The 17,794-nt window shown below is 39.3% G+C and overlaps 1 protein-coding gene across 6 annotated transcripts in view; it reads right to left on the bottom strand.

Annotated features, from left to right (window-relative positions):
• The window catches only part of PLCE1 (phospholipase C epsilon 1), a 289,115-nt gene that overhangs the window by 43,508 nt on the left and 227,813 nt on the right, over nt 1-17,794 (bottom strand). For all 6 annotated transcript variants that reach the window (XM_081267709.1, XM_081267706.1, XM_081267708.1 and 3 more), the window contains 8 exons: nt 16,269-16,391; nt 16,044-16,180; nt 13,753-13,991; nt 11,845-11,906; nt 11,597-11,762; nt 8,240-8,347; nt 6,936-7,052; nt 5,555-5,713 (listed from right to left, as the gene is read on the bottom strand). In XM_081267709.1, the coding sequence (XP_081123835.1) occupies nt 5,555-5,713; nt 6,936-7,052; nt 8,240-8,347; nt 11,597-11,762; nt 11,845-11,906; nt 13,753-13,991; nt 16,044-16,180; nt 16,269-16,391 (1,111 nt within the window). The remainder of the gene's footprint in view (nt 1-5,554; nt 5,714-6,935; nt 7,053-8,239; nt 8,348-11,596; nt 11,763-11,844; nt 11,907-13,752; nt 13,992-16,043; nt 16,181-16,268; nt 16,392-17,794) is intronic.

The following is a 17,794-nucleotide window of genomic DNA, read 5'->3' as shown; positions in this document are numbered from 1 at the left end:
ATTCATTGTCATTGTTGGTGAGTTCTTTGCATGGAAATGACCCACATCTTCTAATTGAAAGGTTAGAAGCTTGCTGGAGCTGTCGGCTTCACCTGACCTCATGTGTGGTCAGCGCATCTGGTCTAGACTCACAACGTGCCCGGTAACTGAAAAAAAGGGTCTGAGGGTGTGACTGTTGAATCCTGGTCAGTACTTGCTGGGAGATCATCGTGGTGGCTGTGAATCCTAGACAATTGGGATGGGATAACATCATCTCATATCCAAAGTGAGGAAGAGGTGAGTTGAGGAAATCATACTGTGGGCAATGTCAAGGTGACACTTGACAATGTTCCAGGATAGATTACTAATTAGTTGGTTTGTGAGAACTTAGAAAATAAAGAGGGGTTTGGAAAGAGTGGACCCATGTTTCCAAGAAAAAGTCTCCTGCATAGTGACTGCCTTAGCCTTTTGGACAGGTAACTCACTCTGAAGAAAACAGCAGGTAAGTAGTGTTTCTCAAACTTCCAAGAGATAAGAATTCTTTTTCTTTTCTTTTGGTACCAGGAATTGGACCCAGGGGCACTTAACCATTGAGCCACATCCCCAGCCCTTTTTATTTTTTATTTTGAGACAAGAATCTTACTAAGTTGCTTAGGCCCTCAGTAAGTTGCTGAGGCTGGTTTTGAACTTGTGATCCTCCTGCCTCAGCCTCCCAAGCTGCTGGGATTATAGACGTGTGCCATCGTGTCTGGCAAGAATTATTTTTCAATAAATAGATGGCTTGGGCTTTCTTCTCCAAATTCATATTTTTGCGGGTGAAATTTGGAACCTTCAAATTTGCTTTTTAAAGTGCCTCAGTGAATCCTATCACTGCATCCTGACGTCTGTATTACCTTTGAAAAGTCCTGTCTGAAGACCCAAGTCTGAGTCCTAGCTCTACCATTACAACTGGGTGGCTTTGAGAAAGTTACACAAATGGCCAGGCTTCAGTTTTCCATTCTATAAATAAAGAAGCTGAATCACAATCTGGAGCAACTTGGGCTGCAAGAGAGGAGAGCATCGGACAGGAGCAACAACCACTCTGAATTCAGGTGGCTCTTTTGGAAGGACCTGGGGTTGTGGACCAAAGGGCACTTGAGATGAAGACAGTTTAGAAATCTGCTAATAAATACACCAGATGACAGAAACAAAACTGAAAAGAACTTTGTAGGCTGCAATAACATACCAAAGCAGGAATAGCCAATTTTATGGAGGTAAATATTAGATTCTCCTCTAAAGAGGTTAAAATTTACTATAAACCTGGAAATATTGAGGTATCAGGCACAAGAATAGCCTGTGTGAAAAAGAAGGAACTGCTTTTCTTTTGCACAAACTCAATATGAACGCCGTGTGCAATGAAGAATTTAAAAATCAAGAATAGTTTAAGGTTGTAGAAACTGTGGTTTAAAATTCAGAATAAGGGCGGTCACTGTTCTCATGCCATCAGACTCCCATCATGAGTACTGACTTAGTTTTGGAAATCCCATTTTAAGATTGGTAAATTCAAGAATATCCATAAATTTAACAATACCCCAAATGTTCTTATTCAAAGAGTCTTAGCGGCCACATCCTGTATAAAGCAGTTGACACAGACATTTAGCTTGGAGAAGAGAAAAGTTCATAGGAACATACCTGATGGCTTCCTAAATATGAAATTAGTCTGCACAGGTGCCGGGAGACGAGGTAGGGTCAATGAGAAGGAGAAACAGGAAGGAAGATTTGGGCTCAACATGAAGAACACTTCCATAACAACGTGACTTATCATTAGTGGGATGGAAGCCTGAGGTAGCTGCAAATGACTGTGTGACAATGGGAAAGGCAAGGGCATCCAAATACATCTGGAAGACAGTGGCCTGAATGTCTCACACAGCCAGGGCAGCTCCACCTGTTCTCCAGGCTGCAGTCTCCGGAGAATAGCCTGGGGGAATGGTGCTAAGAAAGAAACAACACCTACTGCTAGGTGGCGCTTGGGAGGAAGGGTGGTTGAGTGCATACGTCAACATTTTACTTCAGTGACTTTATAACCAGGCTTTTTGGTGCAGGTCTTGTAGGGTCTGGAACCCAACCAAATGCCAAGTCTCCTGCGGCAGTTTTGAGAGTGCAGGTCTGGATGAAAGTGCCCCTGTTGGAGGTCTCAAACTGGTGGTTCTTGGGCCAACTTCCCCTCCAGACCAGACTCTGGTGCAGCAACTTGTTTTCTTCTTATTTTTTAAGAGAAAGGATTTCACTATGTTGCTAGGCTTGCCCTAACTCAAGGGATCCTCCTGCCTCAGCATCCCAAGGAACTGGGACCACTGGCTCACACTATCATGTCCAGAGGGTACAGCATTTAAAATGCATTTATTTATTTATGTAGTGCTGAAAATTGAACCCAGGGCTTCACATGGGCTAAGCAAGTGTTCTACAATTGCTCTACACCCTCAGCTCAAAAAGACTGGAAAATCAATTGAATTAGAGCTGTTCATTTTGGGAGACTTGCCTCACCACCTCCAGTAGTTACATATTCAGCTGGCTCCTCACACTGATATTTCCTGCTTGGGCACCAGAAGGTGACTGATTGTGTAACTTTTGGTCTAGGGTTGTATGTGGACTTTGGTTGGGAAATGTGCACTTCTAGAGCACACCAAGACTTCTAGGGATATGCGAATCCAGATATTTTTAAAGGAGTAAGTATATATATATATATATATATATATATATATATATATATATATATATATATATATATATATACCCTTGTAAAAATAGGCCTGCCTAACTAGGTGCAGGGGTGCATGCCTGTAATGCCTGCAACTCCAGAGTCTGAGGTGGGAGGATGGCAAGTTCATGGTCAGTTTCAGCAACTTAGTGAGACTGTGTCCTGAAATAAAATAAGGACTGAAGGTGTGGCTCAGTATTAAAATGCACCTGGGTTCAATCCTCTGTTAAAAAAAAAAAAGTCTTGCAACAAAATAAGCAGATAGTTGACTACTTCTCTCTTCCCACCTCTCTTTTTCACTACTGATCTTTTCCTGTCTTACATGAGAGAGGCTGAACTCTCACCCCACAACTATCGCAGTGTAATGCCCAAGGTGAAATAAAAGGGGCACCGGAGAATGTAGCGCTCCTGAGAGAAAGTTCTGAGATGCCAGAAGGGTTGGGAGGACCTTATTTCATCAGGGCAGTGAACATGATTAAGACTCCACATTCCTCCCTTGTACCCTCCTTCCCTTCCTGTTCTCTTCTCAGAATCAAAATTCAAGGTCAAGATGGTCATCATGGGGATGATATTACAATGTGTATTTGAATTTAAAAACAAATTCAGATTTTTTTTTCTGACAGAAAATAAATCTGTCTGATAAGATCCATTGATTTAACCATGAGAACTATTTTGTGTATCATATTTGTAAAAGTATATATGTAAAGATATGTGTGTATATGATAAATAATGTTAAGACATAAATGTTTTGTAACTGTTTAAACTTGTGATAAAATATGTAATATCATAAAAGCACACGAAAGGAAAGAAATTATTGAGAGAAATACATAGTTTGTAACACATGATACTTAAGCAAAAGAGTTTGAAGGCCACAGGCCCAGAGGATCCAAGATAATTTTAAGTCACTCCAATTAGGGAAAACCTGATCAGTACTGATCTGTTAGGATGGATTGGTTGAGGTCCTTTCTGGACACATTCACTTTTGTGCCCAGGAGTGTGGGTTTTTTTTTTGGGAGGTGGGTGGTGTTACTAGAGGATAGACCTGGGGGTACTTAATCACTGAGCTACATCCCCTGCCCTTTTTATTTTTTATTTAAAAATTTTTAAGTTGTCAATAGACCTTTATTTTACTTACTTATATGTGGTGCTGAGAATCTAACCCAGTACCTCCCACATGCTACACAATCGCTGTACCACTGAGCCACAACCCCAGACCTTATTTTTCATTTTGAGTCAGGGTATTGCTAAGTTGCTTAGGGTCTCACTAAGTTGCTGAGGCTGGTTTTGAACTTATAATCCTCCTGCCTCAGCCTCCTGCGCCACTGGAACTACAGTCATGTGCCAGCTCCGAGGGGTAGGTTTAAAGATGATGTTTCCTCTGGCTTCACTTTTTCCTTTCCCACTGTGAAGCCATCTAAAACAATAAGGGTTTCTTGAGGTCAGGAGGTAATATAACACAAATCTCCCGCTCAGCCTGGACTTTAGGCTACCTGGACTCTCAGTGGGTAAGTGGAACGATCTGGGAGCTCCTTGGGGTTTATTAGGACAGCAAGTAACAGGATGTTCCAGGGACCACTCTGAAAAGCACTAATGTTCCAGAATGGTAAAAAAAAACCCTGGAAATGGAGACTGAAACATGGGATAATAAGATGCTCAAAAAATGGTCTCCAATTCTGACAGGGGTCTTACAGTTCACCTTGGGAGAGATTCTATGGGAATTTAGTGCTAGAAGGGTTCTTTAAGGCCAGTTACCATAAGATTCCCATTTTACAGATGAAGAAATTGAGGCACAGAAAGATTAACTGGCCCATGGTCACATGGCTGATTTGTGACACAGTGACTAGAACCTTGTATTTTAGCTTACCACTTAGTATTTTCTTCCTGCAATATCATGTTGCGTATCATTCAGGCTTTAAACTCGGACCTTGTTTGTAAGGTCTACAAATTAAGGCTTTGAGAAGGGTTGATAATTATACCAAGGTGACTATTTAACTAAATCCGACTAGACACTTGACTCCCTTTGACTTGACATTTTGTATTAATGAATGAGGAGAAGATTCCAAATTCATTGTCACTGAATTCTCTGTTTTCTGGAAACCACCAAAGCAGGACTGGAATTGGGCTGGGAGACTTGGAGGTGGTGACACAGAAAATCAAAACTTTAGGCTACACTCTAGTTTGGGCTCTGAATGTCCTGCCTCCTGGGTTGTAGCAGTCCGGCTCTTGTGTGGGGCTGATTCACACGGCAACTCTTGGTTGCTGTAAGTTTCAAAAGTAATGTTTTAGGGCCAACAGCGCCCTCTCAAACAGGACAAGTACTTTTTGGCAGTTGTTACTCTGAGGGACAAACGGGTGCAGCCTGGCTTATGAATCCAGTGTCCTGAACTTGAACTTCTACACAGATCCACAGGCTGGGGTGTGGGACTTTGGCCCAGATCTCTGTGGGTGAGACAGGAGTAGAAGTCAACATGCCACCATGATACACTGGGATCACAGGGCTATGAGGCTTCCACTACAGACCCCAAGCCCCAGAGCTCTCCCTAAAGAGGGCTCTCTCTAAATAGGGACTATGGCAATGCCTGGGACTGACAGCTCTGAACCCACTCAGAATAAATTAAAGCACAGTGTTACATTCTATATGGGAACAATTCCACAAGAAAAGTTTCAGGTAAGTGGGATGAGAGAATTTATTGGAAATGGAAAGGCAAAAAGCAAATACAACATTTAAGGGAACTCAGTGTTCAAAAACTGATTATCCAGCAGGTCCTCAGAAAGGTTCAAATGACAATTTCTTTGTTCTGAGCATACAGCACATTCATATCCTGCTTAAGAGGGTACCTTTTGCTTTAAGATGTCCACGGGCGTCTGATGGGCCTTTAGCTTCTTGTTTTTAAGAAGTACTTTCCTCCTAAGTTGGTCGGGTGAGGGAAGCATTGGATCATCTGAGAAATCAGTCTCAAATAAGAATTTAGCCACCAGCTTTTCTCCAAACACAGTCTAAAAGGAACAAAGGAAAACACACCAGGTCTTTGGTCTCCACTGGCTAAATATGTCTAGATTTCCTAAATGTACTAGATAATTCAGCCTGGCCGAATTGTTTTAAAAATCCCCGGAAGAGGAAGGAGGAAAGGAGTTGTTTATTTTCCCTCCACAGTGTCTTACTGAAGGAAGGGAGGTGTTTAGGACAGGATGAGATCTAGGTCACTGTGCAGCTGGGGCCAGCTCTAAGATTCAGGGAAATGTTCCGGGGTCTGATGTGTTAAAGAAGAAAACAGATTCAGTTGGAGGCTGTGGTAGAACGTGGTCTGTTCCCGATGAGGATAAGAAGTCAAAGGTATATGAACCTTGGAGGGGACGGGAAGTGAGGGCAAAGACAGAAGGTAATAGGGAAAATTTGCCCCCACATAGGATAAAGAACCACAGACACCATTTTCACAAAGATTTTTGAGCATTGCTCTCTACAGCAGAATGTCTCTCCAGGAGGTGGGTGGAAGGAGGGTACACAGAGTGATCAACTGGGGTGAGGGTAGAAAAATGTGGCAATTTGTATTCTTAGAATTTTTTTTTAATTTAAAAGGAACAAATCAAATCTTAGGCCAAAGCAATACGAAAGGCCAAATTTTTTGTTAGCATTAATATTGGGTGACATTTTACTCTGTTGATGCCTCTCCCTCCCATTAAGAGCCATGTTTCCAAATGCTTCTATCACTGGAGAGGGGGGGAGGCTAATGGAATATGTCTCCTAAATCTGTCTGCGTTACAATTCCTTTTTATAAGGAAGGCTGTCTGTCAATATACAACATTTCTGCTTAGTCTAGGCTCTGTGCTAACTTGAATCCCTGAATTGTAGTATAGGTCACAAAAAGATTTGACTTAAAATAGTTTCAGTTTTTCCACATATAACTGACAGGTGACATCCTGGCATCCCTGACTTGTGTTACTAGAGGTGTTGTAAGAGTTGGTCTGTTTTTAACTCCCAAGGTTTTCTGGAAAAAGTCAGAGAACAGAGTTTATATCACTATAGCTGAAAAGAGGGGCCATTCAAGAGGAGGTCCAAGCTCCTAGGGAAGCCCCATTTCTCAGGTCTGTGGGCCCCTAGTAGAATGTGTTTCATGGCCAAAGTCCAGCTGTGGTGTGGCCCACAGGAGTCCCATTGAAAGCCCAAAGACAAGCAAGACAAAGGCCAGGATACCATCCTGCCTCCTAGCGGGGAGCTCACCTTAAAAATTTCTGCCATTTTTCGTTGCTGAGGCAATGAACAGTGGTTCTCAATGGATATGATGATTGGCAGGTCAGAGTTGATGAAGGCGCTGCGATCAATGGCCTCAACCACATCCTATGAAAGCCAAAACAGTTTCTTAACAGTCATCTATTTGTCCAGGGTGGTCAGAAAGCAACATATTACATCATAGCCAGAAAGCATCTGAATTGTTGCATTCAGCAGACTCTGGACAAAGGTGATTTTCATCCTTTTATATGTACAGTTATCCCTCAGTATCTGCAGGGGGTTGATTCCAGGACCCTGCAGACACTGAAATCTGTGAGATACTCTAGTCTCTTATATAAAATGGCACAGTATTTTCATATAATGTACACATATCCCCCCAGACACTTTTTAGTTTTAGCATCACCTATGAGATACTTTAAGAAGTTAATTTTTTTTCTTTTAATCCTTTTTTTTATTGGTTGTTCACAACATTACAAAGCTCTTGACATATCATATTTCATACATTAGATTGAAGTGGGTTATGAACCAAGAAGTTAATTTTTCGGGGGCAAAAATATACATATTATATCTATTCATGTGTGTCTACAAACTTAGTTATCAACTCATTTTCCCATCTATACAGTACAAGAGTTTTAAGAGTGATAAATAGGAAAATGAGTTAAAGAGAAAATGCATTTCAGTTACTATTTGTACATAAAGATGAAAATAATAATATTCCTTCCCAGTCTGACCACAGTTCAGAGAAAAATGATATTACACAGCCTAAAACACTCTAAATGAGTAATTACATAAGTGAACTAATATGCTACCCAGAATTTGAACTAATAATCCATGAGATCAGTCTTCTTGGGTGACCAATCTTCTCAGGGGGAAATTATTCTCCTTACTTTATGATGTTAATTATTTAATTGTATCCTTCTGACAATATTGGCTTTTGTCAGAAGGATACAAGGGCAAATTGTCCTTTAATTCTCATAGCAAGAGAATATATCCTGCCTTTATATATCATCATATCATGAAGAATTGCAATAATATCACTACATCCTAACTAATGTAAAGTAATAGTTACTAAATTTTGGTTAAAGAAGAATCAATAAGAGTTCTAGATCAAATTCCAGGAAGATGAACATGTGCACACTCTACACAATATTGCAAACATTTTTGAGAAATATTCATTCAGATCCAGCATGAGAATCCATGATCTAAAATGTAATTTGGTAACATGGCTGATTTGAAAGATAGATGAAGATAACATCTCTTCATGATTTTACTTGAAGGAAGTACTGAAGCATTACCTTGAAAGGAATCTTGGTTGTCAGTGTATGTCCATGATAAATAATGGGCATCCCATCATCTCCATCCCAGCAGTCCAGCTCTATGCTCCTACAGCCTTGCAAGAGGACCTGTGTGAGTAATGAATGAATCCACTCCAGATGAGCACCTGGAGATAAAGCTTCAAATTGAACCTAGCATACAGTTTACAAATCAGTCAGTGTTTGTACTCAGGGATAAAACAGAAGGGTATAAAATCTAAAATAATTATTGTACCTTGGACAAAGTCCACAATTAATCTGGGTTAGGGAATGGAGAGAACAGATTAAGGTAAGAACATTTACCAGAGCTGAATATTATTCAAAGATCAATTTGAGAGCAAAAACATATAAACTTTTTCTTTCTTTCTTTCTCTGCCTTTTGCCTTTAGAATAGATTAAGGTAAGAACATTTACCAGAGCTGAATATTATTCAAAGATCAATTTGAGAGCAAAAACATATAAACTTTTTCTTTCTTTCTTTCTTTCTCTGCCTTTTGCACCTTTGATTCCTTGAAACAGCACATCTTGAAATTAGACAGCCCAGCAAGAGCTCTATATGGTTAGATTTAGCCTAGAAGAATTAAAACCACCAATTCCTTACTGAGCAGAGTAAACATTTACATGAAGCCAATCTGTATGAAATATTCTCCATTAAGACCCAAATTTAGCAATGTGGAAACTTCTTTGCTATGAAAATGTAGTCAGAAGAATAGAAGAAAGGAATTATCAAGAATTTGCCTATATAAACCCAAAGATAGGCAACACATCTGGAGAAGAAATAAATTCCTCTCTTCCACATACATAGCAGATACCAGTTATTGATTTTGGCACACTTATGTATGAATATGTAACAACAAATTCCACGATTATACTTGGCAATAATGCACCAATAAAAAATATGAAAAAGTATTCAGCCCAACTGCCCCTAGGCTCACAAGCTCTTCAGTAAAGTACTGAAGGAAACACCACCAATGAATCAGATCAGGTGATACCCTTTGGCTGTCCTAGCTCTAAAACTGTAAGCAGGGCTCCCAACACATGTGCTTGATTGGGTTGAGCTTTGTATTATCTGTTTGAAGCAACCTTCTCATCTTCCTTCGTGACTCTACCTGTTGAATACCTTAAACAATTACCACCTGATGGAAAGGTAATAGAAGCCAAGAGGCTGATATATCTATGAATGGACCTACTTATTTGAGAATCTATATAACTATTTCCATGTGACAGAAATCCATTATTTGGGTTTAATAGCCACAAAAGTTTCTGCAACAAAGTTCAGATAGTGGAATGCTTTTTATTTTAATATTTTTTTTTTTGTGTGGGATACTTGCTAGGTTCTTCCCATTAAACATCATAGTCTGTGGCCTAGAATTCTGAGGCCACCAGCTCCTGGCAACAACTAAAGTGTCTATAAGTACACTGTCTTGGGCTGAATATTGTAATATGGCAGGTAGGACACAAGGATGCTTCATCTCTGGGAAAGACTGCCAGGTTGGGAAGAATGCCTAGCAACTAGCAACAGATTAGATGGGTTTTCAGCATGAAAAGACTAACTGTCTTTATCAAAGGCTGCATGACCTTAAGACCTCCATGTATAATTAGAAGACCAGGGTTGGGAATTCCAGGTAAGAAGAACAGGGCTTATTCTCACTTTTCATCTGCTCCATAGAGAAATGATAGGAAGTAACTAGGAGGATTGAGGGAGAGTGGAGAGTGATTAGAAACCGAGTGAAAGGGATCTGACACCAGTCTAATCACACCTGTGAGTATATTTGGAGGGTTCTCGTGCCTTATTCAAAAGCTGTGATAATTTCAATTTGGGTATAATGTTAAGGAGTTTGAAAACGGAAGTCAAATAATAAAGTAGGAATAAAGCTAAGGCATTGACACTTGCTTATTTTCCTGGGAGGAAAACACACACACTCACAAATATGTAGACATGCAAAGATATGTATGTATGTACTTATATATGTGTATATGTACACATGCATGTATATTACATATGTGTATCAACATATGGATATACAAATGAGACACATGGATATACAAATGAGATATATTTGTATATAGGTACACATATACCCCATTTGTGTGTGTGTATATATATATATACACACACATATGTATCATATCCCATCTCTGTGTGTGTATATATATATATTTAAATGAATATATATTCATTTAAATTTCCCATAGAACAACAGATTTCAAATTTCTTTTGATTTGGAATTCTCTGTGCAAATGAAAGGCCAACATAGAAAACCCATAGAAGGGATGCACTTCAAGGAGTGGGGCAGGGTATCCAGGATTCCCACCCTTCCTACCCTGTGGCTTGCTCATCTCATTGTCAGCAGCTGAGGCCCCTTAACAGCCTTCTATTTTGAAAATCACTGCCCCAAGGACACTGAATCTTCATTTCACAATAAAGGTCCCTTAGAAAACAGTTAAAAATGCATATTTCATGCTAGATCATCTATGGGACAAAAATGTGCCTCTTGCTGTGAGGAATATCTGACTAATCCAGAGAACAAAAGAATCCCATTGCTGCTGGGGTTGTGTAAATAATACTGATATGATTTTCAAATGTGGGCCTGTAGGTACATGACCACACACTTATATTCCCTGGACCCAGCCTAGCTCTCTTCTGATTAACTTCTTGTGGGCATTCAAAAAATAGGCAGCTTGAAAGAGGAAGTTGAAGACAATATAACAGGCGACGGACATGCAGACCATTGAGAACTGGATGTGTAGGTCAAAAGGATGTGCTTTTCCCAGTCCAGACAGCCCACTTTTTCATAGAGCATTCCCATGAATTCAGAGGGACAGTGCCTCCCGTCTGTGCAAATTTTTTTTCCCTCAAGTTGGTTACCATAGGGACAGATTGATTGTCTAACAAATTGCAAAGCAAAACAAACAATATTTTGGGAGTAGCTCTGTAAGAAAGTTGCATTTTCTACTACGTTTTCCCACTACAATATATTGATTTATTTAGCATTTAGTGAAATGATTAGATTGTTTTCCCATGGGAAAATCTAATTTTAGTAGGAGTAGGTCAGGCTTGGATCTAAAAGCTAGGAGTCTCAAACAAATACTTTTTTTTTTTTTGTGCCTAGAATAAGGGTTAAGTATAGATAGAGGGAGAAAACAAAACAAAAAGAAGTAAAGAAAACAACTGCTGTATGTATAGGCAGTTTTCCCACACATCATGGCTCCTTACGTTTCACATGTCCTAGTTTATAAGCTCTTTGAAGGAATCGGAGGTCAGGTTTTCGTGACCTTGGGGGTTATATAAATAATAAGGTTTAATGGAAACCACATTGCAAGTGGCCTTCTCGATACCTGGCTGTAGAGTTCTACTGAGGATTCTCCTTTGAGCTGATGGCCCGTGAGGTAGGTATTGTGTGAAGATTCAATGTAATAGTAGGAGAGGGGTAGTTGCAATTCTTTTAAGTTCTCCTGTGACTCATCATTTTTCGAGGCAAAATTATCTTTATCCATCAGAAACCTAGATGAAACACACTTTCTTAAGACTGCATGAGAGCAACTGACATTCTTAAATGATGGGCAAAAGATCTTTTAAAAGTTACCTTGCAAATCCTTCAAATGACATTAGGCCCTGATGACACATGCTGATGCTAGGCTCAAACTTCTGCATGGGATACAAAAAAAAAAAAAAAGAATTGTTATTTAGGTAAAGGAAACTAAGCGGGGGGAAAAAACCACCACATGATTTTTTAAACCTGTTCTTTTTTCATCAGGAAACATCTTAACCAAATATTTGAACTAATTTAGTAATGTACCAGTAAGATGTAGTTTTTAGCCCAAAAGAAAATATTTATTATATGTGAGTTTATTATACTAAGCATATTTATTTAAGAGAAAAAAAAGGGAGCAAGAGAAAAGAATAAGGCTGATTTATATGAAAACAAAGCATATCAGTTTATCCAGGTGAAAATGGGGATAATAATAGCAGTTATCATTGAGTAGGTGGGAGGTGAAAGGAGATAATTTTCATAGGGCACTTAGTACAGCATCTGATCTAAAAATACAGTGGGCACTCAACGACATGATAATATATCCGCCTTTTTTTTTTTTTTTTTTTTGGTACTGGGAATTGAATTCAGGGCACTTTACCACTGAGCTACACCCTAGTCCTTTTTGCTTTTTATTTTGAAACAGGGTCTTGCTAAATTGGTGAGGCCATCCTTCTTCCTCAGCCTCCCAAGTCGATGGGATTACAAGTGTGTGCCGCTGTGCACAGCTACTCATATTTTTAATGATCAAGTCCAACTGATGGATAGCTAATCCACAGATTCCCAATCACACACTACGGCTAATTCTGAGGAAAGTGATGCAGCCACACTGCACAGCATCCCCACAATCTCTCGTGCTGGTCTCTAGTCTAAACCATCACCACCTCTTTTTTGCCTGGGCGACTAGGATAGTCTCCTAACCCGTCTCTGCCTCCATCCCTCAGCATAGTTTATTCTCTGAAGTGGTCAGAGCGACCTCTTGAAAACATAAATCATGTTACTCTCCCGCTCAAAACTTTCCAAAGGCTTTCCATTTCACATGAAGTCAAGTCAGCCTCCTTCCCATGGCCTAAAAGGCCTAGATGATTCAGCCCCTGAAACCCACTTAAAATCATGTCTGCCACTCTCTGTCTGGCTTATGTAGCTCCCCTAATACTAGCTTTTTTGTCATTCCTCTTAAACCTGGAGCTCACTCCTGCCTCAGCAAGTTTGGAATGCTCTTTCTTCAGAATCTCACATGACTTACTCATTTAGGCTCTGTCCAAAGGCCACCTCCCCATAGTGGCTTTTGCTTAATTACTCCTCCTTAGCCTTCTCACATCACTCCATCCCTTACTTTGCTGAATTTTCCCCATAACTCATTGTTATCTGAAATTATACTGTATCTTATTTATAGTTTGCCTCACCCATTAGAATGCAAGCTACACTGAGGGTCAGAACTCTGATCTCATTCGTTAATTACTGTATTCCCAGCTCCTGAAACAGAGCTAGCATAGTAGGTGTTAATACATATTTATTAAATGAGAAAAGAAGTTGAAGACCTAGACTAATTCTGTTGTGCATGCCAGAATAACAAGGAGGAATTATGTATTGACTTTTCTTTTCTTCTCTTTATTTATTTATTTATTTATTTATTTATTTATTTTTGGTGCTGGGGATTGAACCCAGGGCCTTGTGCATGCTAAGCAAAAACTCTACCAACTAAGCTGTATCTGCAGCCCCATACTGATTCCTTGTAATGGTCACTGAGTCATAGACAGCATGGGGTCTATGTTAATTATGTGTTAAATAAAACATTAGTATACTTGATATTTAAAAACAAACAAACAAACAAAAACCTCAAATTGTCTCAGATTCGAAGACTTTGGAAAGAAGCATAGAAAGAGTAAATGTTTAGCAGCAAATTATCAGAGAAGTCAGAGGCATTAAACATAAGTGCACACACACAAAATTAGCACAAACCTGGATGATGCTGAGGATCTCATCGTAAGTGCAGTGTTCCCCTTGGCAATTCACCAGGAAGTCGTTGAGCTGGAGAATGCCAACCCCAAATATGCCCAGGGATGTGCTCTCGATCCCAGTGCCATTTGTCACAATGCTTGCAGCAGCGATGGCATCAGATATCTGCCTCTGGTTGTCTGAAAGCTGCTGTTTGCTCTTAATGAACAACCCCAAGTCTGAGACGTTTCTGGTCAACAAATCTGAAACAAAGCCACCCACAGAACATGGACTCTTGTCATGCCAGCATCTTGAACAAAGTACATTTTGCAGATAATGGTGCTATAGACTCATTGAATTGGAGAAGCTCTTTATTAATCAAGCTCAGTGTTGACATCTGGCTTCACATAGTTGAGGGAATAAAAAATCAACCAATCAATCAATTGATCGATAAGAGCTAGGTTGATGATATTGAAATTCTATGAGAATAAAATGTAGCTTCAATGGGGACTGAAGGCCAAATTCAGAGTTCAGTTTTTGAGAATAACTACATCTACATTTTTCTTTATGTAAAGACTGAAGATGTATTCTTAAAATTATGGTTTTCCTGTGCTTTAAAATTATAACTACCAACAATTGTAGGTATGTTTTTGTGTGAATACAAAATTTTAACTCTTTTGGGTAAATTTCCAAGGACCCACAATTGCTAGATTGTAAAAAAAGAGTATGTTAGGTTTAGCAAGAAAATGTCATACTACCTTTCAAATATATGTTTGCACCTTTTTACATCTCTACCAGCAATGTTCTAATGGTCTAATTGGTATACATTCACACCAGTTATTTTAATTTTCACCATTCTGGAAGATAATCTGGCAGTTTCTTATAGAGCTAAACATGGACTTACCATATGATCCAGCAATTGCATTGTTAGGTATTTACCCAAAGAACTTCAAAACTAATGTTCACACACAAACCTATGTACCAATATTTATAGCAGCTTTGTTCATAATTGCTAATACTTGCAAGCAACCAAGATATCTTTCAGAAGATTAATGGATAAACAAACTGTGGTACATCCATACAATGGAATATTATTCAGTTTAAAAGAAATGAGCCATCAAGTTGCTACAAAACATGGAGAAAACTTAAATGCACTTTGTTGAGTGAAATAAACCAGTCTGAAATAAACCAGTATGATTCCAATAATACAACATTCTAGAAAGGGCAAAATTATGGAGAGAGTAAAAAGATCAATAGTTTCCAAGAATTTGGAAGACTGAAGGGAGGATGAAAAGATAGAAGAGAGAATATTTTCAAGGTAGTCAAATATGCAGGATATCCTTATGGTGGATACACATTATACATTAGTCGAAACTAAAAGACTATATAACACAAAGTGATCCCTAACATAAACTATGGATGTCAGTAACTAACAATGTATCAATATTAACTCGATTATAACAAATGTAATGCAAGGTACTACTAATAGGGGAAACCTGGGTGGGGGTGGGGGTATGGGGTTGGTATATGGGAACTTTGTATTCTGCTCATTTTCCCATAAGCTTAGAAAACAAAATAAAGTCTAATGACTTTTTAAAAAGTGCAGTTACTTGACTAATCCATAGTTACACACATTTTGAACAATAGGTAAATTCTTAGCTTAAGGGTAACATAAACATAAATAATTTTGAAGCAACTGCATGAAAAAAGAAAGTTTTTTCTTTTGCTTTTTTGCATGTATCGTTCCAGAAAGAACAGAGGAAAAAATGACAGGCTTAACATGTGCAGGTGACTAAAAATAGCATGAATGGTGATGGTAATGGTGATGGTAGCCAGGGGGATAGAACGAGACACTGTGGTGTGCATAGTAGGAAAAACGTCTTGGATGTTCATATAGGAGGACTCTGCTGTGGTCACCAAAGACTGTCCTATCAAAGGGCAGGCAATTCCTGCCCTGGGATTGAGCACCCACCTGCCTGTAGGTAGAAAAGAACCAAGTGTTTCTCAACTATGACACACCACACACCTCGTGGACATTTGGAAATGGTCAGGAAGGGGTTTTTGGTTGTTGGAATGACTGGAGGGTACTACTGGTTAAATATCCTGGAACATATGGGCTGAACAATGATGAATTTCCTTGCCCAAAATTTCAATAGCACCTGCCCCAAATGATCTCTTGAAATAATTCAGTTCCACCAAACTTCAGGTAACAGCACATCATGTGCGAAAGGCTGGGAGCTTGTGTGACTGGATCTCTGACCTTGATTTTTAGACAGAAATTTCTCAAAAGGGAAATCCTAAGGTATTAAACAAACCTAGGTCAGGCTGAAGGTCACTGGTGTTCTCCTCAATTGTCAGGTTGGTGTAGAGTGGGGCCGACTCAGAGCCGGATCGGTTGCAGGGCACGCAGTAGACATCAAAGAGATCCTTCAGGTCCTTGCGGCTCCTTACACTGAGCGAGGAACAGAAAACAACTCCCATGTAGTATTGTTATAAACATGTGGACCCGGGAAAGAGTAAGAAGGACTTCAAGGCCATACCTGAATGATTTGAACAGCTCAACAAATTCAACAAAACTCATGTTACTGTCTGAAACCATGAAGCTCTGGAACCCCTTCATTCCTCCTTTGATCCGCCCATGCCAGCTGCTACTGCTCCAGGCACTGCAGAAAGACAGGGCTGTCATGGGCAAACTGGGATGCTCCAGTCACTCTGCCCCAACACATGTTCTCTGGTTAGCAACATGAGCAAAACGATGGATTGCAAGTCATTTAAGTTTTCCCCTCTTCACTTTCTACTTCCCTTGATCTACATTGTGTGAGGGAATAAAATGTCATCTGTTGAAGTCACATCATGTTTCCATCTGATTTAATAAGGGCACAAAGTTGAGGTTAATACTCCTCTACTAATCAAAGCAGTTCTTTGAAAACCACAGCTCAATGGGGGGAAAATTCCTAAGTTCAGTGATTCTAAAGAAAAGTCACTTAAAAAAGAGCTCAGAATTACTCAATCATAATCCATGGGAAATAATACGTGTTCTTTTCTATATCCTGAATTATAGGAACCCATTTAAGAGGAAAGTTTTAGGTATTGCAGGATCTTTTCTTCTTCCTTTCTTAATCAGTTCTTCAATGAAAATAGGGAAGAGCTTTTAATATTAATGGAAAATGTGAGTCAGAAAACACATTAAGAATGGAAAGTAGCCAAATCTGCCAAAGGATTATATCTGTATCTTCGACGGCTGTGACCATTCAATATAAAAATGTCAGTCAAATGAGTCAAAAACTGTCTCCATGTTTCACCTTTTAAATTTTCTATACTGATTTCCTGTCAGAATAGCAAGTGAAATGTTTTGATTATAGTTTTTAGTCAAATTAATGAACATAATCTTTGTTTTTATTACCTTGGGCTTTTAAAAAAATATTTCAAATATGTAAGAGAGTACAGAGAATATAATAATAAACAGTCACAGTCTATTCTCAACCTCACTAGCAATGTTTAGTGAGGGAAAATTGTTTTGTGTTGACAGCTGAAGGTCACCTCCCTCACTGGGAGAGCATCACCAATTGACAGATTTATAGGCTTAGGTTGTTGAAAATCAGCACAGAGCAGGACATAGGAAGCATAGGTTCAGGAAGGGGAGAACTGCGGCTTCAACATTTGCATTTAAACAATAAGTTCACCGTGTTCCTTACTTCTAGCCTCCTGACTGTAGGACTCATCTCCTGACTCTAGGAAGCTCTATGTCCACTCTTTCTCCTGCTAGACTTAGGGCTCAATCTTGCTTTCTCCTTTAACAGCATTCTGGCTGATTTTCTTCTCTTGCTTTGTTTTTTCTTTCTGTTTTAGAATGGTTGAGTGGGTATGGACCCCTGGGGTCTCCTGGGTTGGGGCCTCTGATCTTTGATCTGGCATGTTAGTTTTCTCTTTCAAAAGGTTTTTTTCTGCTCATGAGTGACTGAAGTAAAGGGAAAAGCCATTTAATGAAGGTTGTTTGGCTATTTTGTTTCCCCAGGATCCTGTATAGGCTGAAAGTAAAATGTAAAGGGAACCAACTCTTTGTTAA

This window comes from Spermophilus citellus, assembly GCF_964194105.1.
Source record: "Spermophilus citellus genome assembly, chromosome: 15".
Classification (NCBI taxonomy): Eukaryota; Metazoa; Chordata; class Mammalia; order Rodentia; family Sciuridae; genus Spermophilus; species Spermophilus citellus.
This window is presented reverse-complemented; position numbering and strand designations above follow the sequence as displayed.